Here is an 11,685-nt window from a genome sequence, read left to right on the forward strand (position 1 = left end):
AAAAATAATCTTCACATACAGTAATCATACATGCACGCAACTCAACCAAAGTACTGATCTTCTCTTGAATTAAACTGACTAGGACCAATTATAGGTTGCCATGGTTCAAAGTACGTAATATGATACACAAATAGAGAATATATAATCTTCACATGCAGTAATAGTGCACACAAGCAATTCAACCAAATGGTTTAAAAATCAAGATACCACAAGATTAACCATATAGTCCCAAACAAATAAATCTGTCCACCCAAGCAAACCAAAGATCTAGATACAAACAAAATCAAGTAATGAAGTTTTTTAGATGTAATCATAATACTTCGAATTTCACCAAATATAAAAATAATCACCAAGATAAAATCTACCTCGGCAAGCATGTGATCAGCCTCATCAAAAACAAGAATCTTGATTTTAGTCACGCCCAATTTCCTATTTAACATCCATTTCTTGATCGTACCAGGAGTTCCTATGACTACTTGTGCTGAGATCGGCGGTTGTTTTGATATTGGCACATAATGTTTGCTATCCATTGGCACAGCACACTCTGAAGTTATACCTGTGTACTTCCCCATCTTCCGAAGAACTTCCATGTTCTGCCAGATAGATACAGTTAAAATTCATTTAGTGGTATGACACAAAAGCAAATGAATACATTTCAAAAACTTCTTGTTTACCATCTGAGCTCCAGAAAATGTGAACCAAGGATATCATACTAGAATAAATTCTTTCAAGTTCAAAAGCATGAAATTCAACAAACACATTGGTTCAAGTTTCAAAAATGCACTTTAAGAAAATCGGATCATTTCTAAATTATATTAAGGACAGAACCGTCAAAAGTATTTCATCAAAGGTTGTGTTTGGTTCTTTGCTAAGCTTTGGAGATAAGGACGTAGAAAAATAAAACATTTAATGTTTACCCATAACAGGCCTTTCTATACATTTTTTTGAAAAATAAATATCAAGCAACAAAATAACAAGAGCAAAACCTGACCTGAATAGCCAGCTCTCTTGTGGGACAAACACAAAGTGCCTGAGGCATCTTCAGCTTGGGATCAATGCGACTCAACATCCCAAGCACAAAACAAGTAGTCTTACCAGAACCATTATGTGCCTGAGCTATCAAATCTTTGTGTGGAGGATTTAATATCATCGGTAAACTAATACCCTGGATTTTGCTGGGCTTCTGGAACTTCATCTCCACATACAAGCCCTTCAACAGCTCTGGTGACAAGTTTAAATCCTCAAAACTACTAGCAGATTCATACGGTGTATCAGTAACCTGCATCAAAAGTAAAATTGATCTCAGCAACAAGAGACTGGAGCATCCCTAAAGAGCAAACTACTTATACGGTCAAAACCCTAATTCTTGGTTTCTCACCAAAATTAAAACTTTCATTTAGTATCCAAAAATGAAATCAACCTGTACAACTATTTTCCTTCTATTATATTAAACTAAAACAGAAACAAGAGATTTATATCCTTTTATTTTCCTACATACTTTCAATAACCAATCCCCAAAATCAAACAGAGCAAACATGTATCTTCCTCGTATTACATCAAAAGAAAGCAAAAACAAGAGATTGAGGCTCAACATCCACTTTTTTAATTTCTTGCAATTCTCAAGAACCAAACCGCCAAATCAACCATAGCAAAGTGTTTAGTTGGTAAAAACCCCAATTTTAGTTCAGGACAAATATGAAAGATATGATATTTATAACTTCTCAATCATATATTCTTTTTTTTTTTAGTTGACCAAAACCCAATTGTCTTATAACCTCTCAATCTAAACAGAAATAAGATATTCAGATTCAAGATAACCTTTCTGATATTTTCATGCATATATTCTCAACAAACAAACAGCCCAAAATCAAATGTGGCCGACGTATTTAGTTGATCGAAATCCTAATTCTCGTTGCTGATAAATATCTTTCCGCTCTTATATTTTTCTTATATTTCTTGGGTGGGTGATCGTACCGTTGTGACGTTAGAGTCCTGTGGCTCATTGAGGAACTTGTTGATTTTGCTCTCGTCGTCATTGATCGTCAAGGCCTCGACCTTCAGCTCCGAGGCGGCTTTCTCCACTGAATTCGAAGAAGACGAGCTCGGCTCCTCCACAGGATCGTCTTCTTCGTCTCCCCACCGCTTCGGCGGTGCGTTCACCGGCGGTACATTCTGGGGCGGTGCGTTCTGGGGCGGCGTTTGCGTCGTATCCTCCACTGAATTCGAAGAAGACGAGCTCGGCTCCTCCACAGGATCGTCCTCTTCGTCTCCCCACTGCTTCGGCGGTGCGTTCACCGGCGGTACATTCTGGGGCTGTGCGTTCTGGGGCGGCGCTTGCGTCGTATCTTTTGCGGCGTCTGCCATTTGAGCTAGAGAGATCGCAGGCGAAGGATCTAGAGGAACTGAGTGAGTGCGAACGAAAAACAAATAAAGCCGCTATATATAATGTACGTAGCGTATGATTCAAGTCAGCTTTTACTTTTTTTTCTTGTAATTGTTTTTCCTCTTTACCTAAGGAAAGAGTGGGCTTGGGAATCACGCAACAAGTTTCACACTGACTCAACGGTCCCAACTTTTCGAAATTCATTATGTTTGTGTGGGCTTTGTCAGGCCCAGACAAGCAAGGTATGAAATTTTCAGGGCCGGCCCTGATGTCTACTTTTATTAATTTATCATAATTTATTATAAGTATGTTGTTTATTAATTTATAATGTGATTGCAGGTTAGTGAAGTATTAATACCCTCCCATGATCCATCTAATTACATATCGACGTGTATTAGTAACTTGTAGGTTAATTATAGGTCTAGCATTATTTATTTATCATTCTGTATATGGATCCAATACAAATCTTTATCCAAATAAGAATATTTTATTTGGAGGGAAAGATTGTCAAAATTATATTGACAAAGCAAGATATCATTGGCTTGGCATATGAGATGTTGTAGCACTTCGCGAATATTTTATTAAAATGCAAGAAATAAATGATAGTTTTTATTATGTGATGAACGTAGATGATGATTGTAGGTTGAAAAATGTTTGTTTGGGTTGATGCGTAAAGTAAGACAGCGTATGAATATTTAGGGAATGTCATTACATTTAACATGACATATTTGACTAATAGATATCAAATGCCATTTGCTCATTTGGTAGGAGTGCATCATCATGGATAATTAATATTTTTTGGGTTTTGATTACTATCAAGTGAGGATATGGACGCCTTTGTCTGGTTGTTTTCAACATGGTTGAAATGCATCAGTAGCCGAGCTCTAAGTGCTAAAAAAAAAAAAATAATAAAAAAGGCGCTATTATAAGTTGTAACATATCAATATAAGGCTAAAAAAGCTGCAATTGCAAGAGTGCTTCCAATAACCTGATATAGTTCTTGTTTGTGGCACATTATGAGAAAACTTTTTGAAAAGCTTTGGTCACATGCTCAATATAATGGCATTAAGAGTTAGTATGATTTTCAGATGTGTGATGAATTTGAGGAAAGTTGGCAAAGTCTACTTGAAACTTATAATCTTTAGGATAATGCATGGACATGTGGGTTATATAGTGAGCAAACTCATTAGATACCAACATATGTGAAAAATATATTTTGAGCCGAAATGACTACTGCATAACAAAGTGCAAATATGGATGCATTTTTATTTTATTTTATTTATTTAATTTTTTTTTATGGTTATGTGCACTTAGGGACTATGCTAAAGGAATTTTTTGACCAATTTAATAATGCTATGAGGAAAAAGGATGAGAATGAGAGTGCTACTAATTTCAATTATTTTAATAACTCTATTTCATGTATAACCCATTATTCAATTGAGAATAAATTCAAAATGTTTACAACAATGCAAAGTTCAAATAAGTCGAGAAAAGTTTAGGAGACATATGTAATGTAATTGCTCTTTTCTTAAAAGGGAATGTACAATTTCTACCTATCAAGTGACCGATGAAGTAGAAGTTAATGACTGCTTCATAAAAGAAGTAAGCTTTTGTGTTTATTTCAATGAAGAAGAATGTGAAGTGAAATACACTTGTGACTTGTTTGAATTTAGAGGAATCTTGTGCATGCCCTTATTGTTAAATCAATTCCACCAAAATTTATTTTTAATTGATGGAAGGAAGGACTTGAAGCAAAACTATATTTTTGTTAAGATCTAGTAGTTACGGTGGTTTGAATGATAACCCTTATGCACAAAGATATAACAAAATGTGCAATTTCTTTTTATGAATTAAGCATAGATCACATCAACAAACAAACGTGTACCATTACATAAAATGTGATGACTCATGAAGATATGTGAAAAGGAGGAAGACCTTGACTCAAGGTGTGAACCCATTTTACCTTTCCATCACCTTTCAGGTACATCTGTTATATGTAATGAAGCTATTGATATAAGTGTCCAAAAAAGTGTCTACAGTAGAAATAGAGGTTAAGAGGTTAAAAACAAGGAAGAATCAACCGTTCAGTGACCAAAATGCCAAACAGAAAAGAATAAAAAATGAGTTTTTTTTTTTTTTTTTAATCAAATAGGAAAAGGGTTACAAGTGATCAAAATACCGAAAAGGGGTGGGCTCCTCTACAATAGACCCAAACATATAAATTACTAGTACAGGTAACAATAATAAAGTAGGAAATTGACCAAATAATTAGCCTTATCATCTCAAAGGGACCGCATAAAACGGTTTTAAAGGTAAAAGGAGTACAAGAAAAGTCAAAAAACCTCATGAAGTTTACAAACCCTAATTATAGGTGTAAGAACCCCATTAGGTCCAAACCCATCTACACTCCCAACAAAGAACATCTACTACCCGTGGGAAGTCAATATAGGATAGGCACAGGTAAGATCCAGATCTAGAACTGATGGAAAGGGAGTATTGTCTCCGGAAGACTAAAACCCACAAAACCCAAACGAAAAAACAGGAAATACATGAAAACAAAAGAAAAAAACAGAAAAGTAAAAACAAGCGGAAATGCAATATAGAACCCGACAACTAGCTGTGGTGGCGGTGATGAAGGTGGAGGAGCGGCTGGAGGTGTACTGCCCAGAAACTGTAGGACATGCACCGGCGCATGGAGCTCAAGCTCCGGCAAGTGTAGAGCAAAAGGTGGATCGCATGGAGGCGGAGAAGAGCTTGGAGGCCAGTGGTGACGGTGGAATGGTCTACTGCTCGGGGTGTGGGGAACACGCGCCAGCGCGTGAGATCCAAGCTCAGGCGCTTCGAGATCACGCTCTAGCGAGTGCCATGCTGGTGATGGAACGGGCGGTGGCCTTGGAGAGCTGGGAGGTCGGTGATGATGGTGGAATGACGCGTGTAGGCCCGGGTCACCTTGAGGATAGTAGATCGAGTTTTTTTAAAAAACCCATCTAAGAACCAAAGAAGATTTGGGCTGCAAGGTGGAGGACGGGGAGCGGCAAGCGGCCAAACGGGGAAGGAGGTGGGCAACCCAAGGCAGCAAGGAGATGGACGATAGAAAATGAAGCAGAAACACTATGTATTTGGGCCGCAAAAAGGTGAGAAAAACAAGCAAAAACAACATTGCAAAGTCGAAGAAGAAGAAAAGGGGGAGGAGAGGAGGGAATCCCTCCTCCTCCAAAAGCCACACTGATGGTGGTGGAAGACCTCACAAGGAGGTAGTGTATTCTCTACCTAGAGAGAAGGAGGAGCTTCTCTCACTAAAATGAGAGAAGCGGGCTTTTTTATTTTTTTTAAAAAATGAGGTTGCTTATTTCTCTTCCTACTTATATGTATATCTTGTGTTTAAGAGTCGCATTAATTTTAAATTAACACACACCAAAAAAAAAGAAAAAAAAAGAGAAGGGTTTTCATTTTATCATTACTCTACCTCTCCAGGCCATACCAAAGTTTCATTTCTTTTTAAAGGAAAAGGCTTAAAAAGAAAAAAAAAAAAAAATCACTACCAATAAAAGTGAAGTGTTGGCTATTCTGCTATTTGGTGAAATGGTTTCCAACTTTCCATGGCTCAACCTTGGATCACCACTCGGCTTGGAAATAAATCTCTTCTCGTCCTGTGGAAAAATGATCCAAGATAAATTTTGATAGTGGTTAGAGATTCTTTCACTGCGCAAGGTGCAGTTTGCTGCGACTCCAATGAGAAAATCATCAAGGCTCTCTCTCAGATCAGCCCTTTGTATGATGTCACTTATGGTGAGGCCTCGACGGCTTTTCTAGCCGTCTCTTCGGCAATTTCTATGCAGTTTTCCGACTTCATTTTGAAAGGTGATTTTCAAGTAGTAGTGATTAAAGCGCTCCAACACTCTTTTATTGTACAAGACTGGAAGATTGCGGATCTCATCTCAGACTCCATTGCTACTATCCTTCTATCATCTTCCTGGAAGGCTAAAAAAGTTCATAAATCGAAGTGTTAACTTATGCGCTCATCATGGCTTATTAGGCTGCAGACTAGATCATTTTGACTGCATTTTCATTCATTTACCTCATTCTCCTTCTTTTCCCACTTGTAGTGATAAAGACACACATCCCTTTCTTTAGTTTTTGTTTTTCTTTCCGTTCTATTTTTTTAGGTAACAAATTGGGTGCATTTGTAGTTTTTTTTTTTTTTTTTTTTTTAAAAAAAACCCAAGTCAAAGCACTTATAATTAGCAAATGAGCGTAGAATAGAAGCATAACTTAATGAAGCTCCAAGATGCATTTCTTCATTGTCATCATCTCCCTTTGCAGAATTAATTACTTGGTGCTTAGACTTCCCAATCACAATGCCAATTGTTGAAGAGCAATATGCGTGGCTCTTAGATTCCAAGTGACACTGCGAATTATTTAAGAGGGAAAAAAACCCACAACTTCAACTCATATGAATTTCTTTTGAATTTCCACTTATACAAAAGAAGAGTAAAGTCTTCTGCGCACTAAGCCTGAGCTAATAAACGATAGATATTGAAGGTCCTCCCACACACCCCCCCCCAAAAAAAAGAAGAAGGTAGGAGGGTTGTTACTCATCCCTTCTCTCTCAACTACAACTCTTCTTCTTCCCCATTTCCACTTTGTTATTATTATTATTTTTTTAATTTTTATTTCCTTAGTTAGGGTTGGTAGAGGTTAGATTTATCAAAAACTTATGATCTTTGGCTTTGATTTTATGTAACAAAACTACACCGACAGCACCATTTTAGCTTTTCTTTGTAAAGTTTTTTTGGTGACCCAGAAATTTCAGATATGTATATAGACCTAAATAATATTTGAATTTGATAGTTTTTATAGTCTCCCAAGCCGAGCTACGATATCCACATAGTCTATCATGAGCAGTTATAATCAGTTTCATTGGCATTTTTTTTTATTGCCTTGAATTCCAAAAGGAGCTGAAGTTAGATTGCTATTGAGATTAAATTTTCAGTTATAATCAGTTATATGCAAATTTTTTAAAGTTCGTACATTAAGTTGAGAGTGTCTGAACTTTGAAAAATAAATTACGAAAATAAAGACAATTCATGAAAGTTAAGTGAAGTTTCCGAACGTTAGTCTTGCTGAATAACCATGAGACTCCAAATTGAACAAAATTTTTAGTTGTCAATAATAAAGTTTGATCCACATTTCATCTTCTTCTTCCTCTGTTTTCTGGTTCTGTTTTCTGCATATTGAATTCTGTTATTGTATCTGAGCCATTAGAGCTCCTCTGAAATTTTCGTTCATTTGTTCACCGAAGTGTTTTTTGGGACCTCCAAGTTATACTTAAAAATTTCAGTATTTCTTCTTTCTCTCTCGTTATCATAATCATCAACATCGTGGTGGTACTCACTAGCATTATATTATTATTGATTATAGCTGTTATTGTTGACGTTATCATAATCGTCAACATCGTGGTCGTCTTTACCAGCATGATTATTCCTATTGATTATAGCACCACCGAAGAGTATCATGACCAAATCCATTATTCATTATAACTATTATTGTTGTAATTATTATAGTAGAGAAGTGCTATTTTCATATAATGCTTTAAATCTCTCATCCATCTCAATTTATCTTTTGTACAAATCAACCTATTGAGTTTTACAGATGATCCAATGATTGATTTGAACAAAAAATGAATGAAAAATGCATCACTGAATATGAAAGAACGTATGGTAGTCTTGGGCCTATCTCAACCTCAAAAGCTAGCTCAAGAGGTGAGGCTTTCCCTTACACTTATAAAGTGACCACCAGCCCCTTCCACAACCGATGTGGGATAACTCCAACAATCTCCCCCTCACACATCGGGCCTAGGTCGGAGCAACGACAACTCGTTTCTCCCATGGACTGTTGGGCTGAGACTTGTTGGTAAACCTGGGCTCTGATACCAGTGTTGGGTGGTCTTGGGCCTATCTCAACCCCCAAAGCTAGCTCAAGAGGTGAGGCTTTCCCTTACACTTATAAAGTGACCACCAGCCTCTTCCACAACCGATGTGGGATAACCCCAACAATAAACTTATAGTATGACCAAATCTAAGGTGGCCTCGATCATGCCATGGGATGCGTGTGGAGCATCATCATTAGTATTAAATTTCTATGTGTGGCTTGCGTTGCATAGCCTGAATATGCCCTGTACATGTCTATTTGCTGGTGGAGAGGCCCTCCTGCCTTGCCTTGCATGAGCTACGAATTGGGAAGAGAGGCTCCATACAATGCCAATTGTTGAAGAGGAATATGTGTGGCTTTTAGACTTGCAAGTGGCATTGCGATTTGTTTAAGAGGAAAAACCCCACAACTTCAACTCAAACGACAATTTCCACTCATATAGAAGAATAGTAATTAAAGTCTTGAGCGCACTGGAACTCGATCCCCTCAAGATTGAGTTTCTTCTCTTGGTGCCAACCAAATGATCACCAAAATCTGGTCGATAAGATTACAATGCAATGCTTCACTTCAACTATAAAAGCCGCTTAACACTCATTCTTATCTCCACAACTTCTTTTCTTATAAACTCCAGCCCTTCTGTCTCTCTCTCTCTGTTGCACAGACATGATGCTAATAGAAAGGCCATCAGTTCTCCTACTCTTGGGATTTCTGTTAGTGCAGTCATGCTTGCTTCAGTTGGCCCAATCCTCCACCAACTTTACCGACCAATTAGCTCTCATTGCCTTCAATTCCAAAATTAGTTCTGGCCCAAACAAAACTGTCTTGGCTGGTAACTGGTCCATAACTACAAACTTCTGCAACTGGATTGGGGTCTCATGTAGCCGACGCAGGCAAAGAGTCTAATTTGAATCTTTCCTACATGGGCCTCCAAGGCACCATTTCTCCTCGCATTGGAAACCTCTCATTCCTGGTCTCACTTGATCTTTCTAACAACAGCTTCTTAGGTTTTTTGCCCAATAAGATCAGTTGCCTACATCGGTAGAGAATACTCCGACTGTCATCCAACCAATTTGAAGGTAATATCCCTCCAACTTTGCATAATTGTCAGAATCTTCGAGAAATGCATCTAAAGAGTAACCATCTTACTGGCACAATTCCATCATCCCTCAGCAATATGTCATCATTAGAGGTCTTGAGATTGCAATACAACAATCTCATTGGTCCATTTCCTCTTGCATTAACATATCCTCTCTAACCAAAATTTACCTCCCACACTACCAAAACAATGACAATGTACTTTCTCAATGCTAGCAAAATGACGAAATTACTCCTATAAAATTTTCAATAAGACAAAAATACCCATTCAAAATTTGAATAAAAAATAAATTTTAGTATTTTTGTTTTTATTTTAGTAAGAGTAATTTTGTCATTTTTTTTTTTAAATTAGGGGTACATTGTCATTGTTTTTGTAGTTTAAGAGGTAAATTATCGCAATTGATAGTTTGGAAGGTAAATTGTCATTGATGTGGTAGATTGAAGACTTTATCCTTTTTTCTTTTTTTCTTTTTTCTTTTTTTTTTTTTTTTTTTTTTTTTTAATTTTTCACACGGCACCGTAATTGTCAACTTATCATTACCTTCTCACATCATAAACGAGGGGATTATATCTGATTGATGTCTTGAGTACTGGAGATTTGTTCTTAACTACTTAAAAACTGAAAATGAATATGAATTAAAGGATTTTACCATAACCAATTATTTCCATTATCTTATATCCTGGACATATGATGTAAAATTTGTGAAACTTCAATATTCCTATCACAAACTACACTTAGGATGTTTTTGTAATGCACTGGTTTAAAAATAAAGTTGTAAGTGAAAAGATATTTGCTTTTTCACATACCGTTACTATATATTTACTAAAAGTACTTGCACAGGAAATTTATCAAATATAAATGTTTTTTTCTTTTCTTTTCTTTTTAAACTGCAAACTCATTTATAAAACAAACCAGAGCTTTTATTCTGTAACATATTGTCATTACATAAATTAAACCTAACTGTTTGTACATAATCACCAAAACACGCCACATGTGCATATTTATATACATATGTATACCAAACATTTACTTGGCTCAAGCTAGCCTGCTCTTCCAAAGTTAACATTATTTGAAACTAAATGCTTTAGAGAAGTTCTCAAAAATTTAAGAACTAATTAATTTCTATTTGTTTGTTTCTATTAAATGATTGTTCATTTTTTGTTTATCAATCTTGCTAATTGTCTCTTATTGGGCTGTAATTCAACTTTAAAAATGTAGATTCAAAAGAAAAGAAGTTGACATTTTAGAAAGTAATACATCGTTAAATTTCAATAATGAAATTTCAAATCTCAAAGAACATCCTATTAAATCTCTAAGCGTTGAAGCTGAAGAACATTATTCTAAAACTCTAATTGTAAAATCCCAAGGGTTGAAACTGAATATTAGTCGTCGTTTTCTATTTTAAATTATATTTATCATATTTTTAATTTGCACTTATAATGAATTTTTGGCTCTACTACTCGAACCATGATTCATATCTCATATGTAGATCTTTCTTTTCATATGAAATTCAATGCTAAGATGAAAAGTCTGAAACCTACACCCAGATTCTGCAGTGGGGGGCAGGAATAGACAAATGGTCATATATATTTGTCATGTTTTACATTTTTCAAAATTCGCAGTCCAACCATTTAGTTAGTGCGCACAAGACTTTACTCTTTTTCCATGTAGGTCGAAATTAAAGTTGTGGAGTTTTCCCTCTTAAACAGTGGGAAATTAATGTCACTTCATCTTCAACAATTGGCTTAATGTGATTGGGAAGTGACCAAGTAATTCTGCCAAGGGAGATAATGGATGATGACAAAGAAAAAATAAAGGTCGCAGATAAACATGTTGGAGCTTGACTAAGAAATCTCTTCATCAGTTTTTGTAACAGTAGACAACTGTTATTCTTCTCTTCCTGATTTTGAATGCCACCATCGACCAGGACATTTCCCACTAAATATGTTGACTAAGGAGGTTTTGTCACGTACCCCGATATTTTAAAAGGGTGGCGAAACCACCTTTTAAAAACTAGTATAACTTTTATTATTAGTTTTTTCACAAATGATGCAATAACTCATAATTAATAAAATACTTAAGAAAGAAATTAGGCTTGTCAATTTAACTACCGGATTTTTTTTTTGGTTACATTTTAGTGTCCATATCTGCTGAGTTGATAAGCTCTCTTCACCGTTGGTTTTTTTTTTTTCTTTAATTTTCAATTAAGGGTGGCTGGAGCCTGGAGCATGCAGTAAAGTACTCATAAAACATGACACGAAATGGACGAAAGCTT

The 11,685-nt window shown here is 36.1% G+C and overlaps 1 protein-coding gene across 1 annotated transcript in view; it reads right to left on the reverse strand.

Moving 5' to 3' along the window:
- LOC132191898 (DEAD-box ATP-dependent RNA helicase 38-like) overlaps positions 1 to 2,436 on the reverse strand; it is a 5,938-nt gene extending 3,502 nt beyond the window's left edge. Inside the window, exons 1-3 of the mRNA XM_059607025.1 lie at positions 1,975 to 2,436; positions 992 to 1,279; positions 366 to 593 (exon numbers count right to left, since the gene is read on the reverse strand). Coding sequence (XP_059463008.1) covers positions 366 to 593; positions 992 to 1,279; positions 1,975 to 2,364 — 906 coding nt within the window. The 5' untranslated portion in view covers positions 2,365 to 2,436. The remainder of the gene's footprint in view (positions 1 to 365; positions 594 to 991; positions 1,280 to 1,974) is intronic.
- Between the last annotated feature and the right edge of the window lie 9,249 nt (positions 2,437 to 11,685).

This window comes from Corylus avellana, chromosome ca9 (assembly GCF_901000735.1).
Source record: "Corylus avellana chromosome ca9, CavTom2PMs-1.0".
Lineage (NCBI taxonomy): Eukaryota > Viridiplantae > Streptophyta > Magnoliopsida > Fagales > Betulaceae > Corylus > Corylus avellana.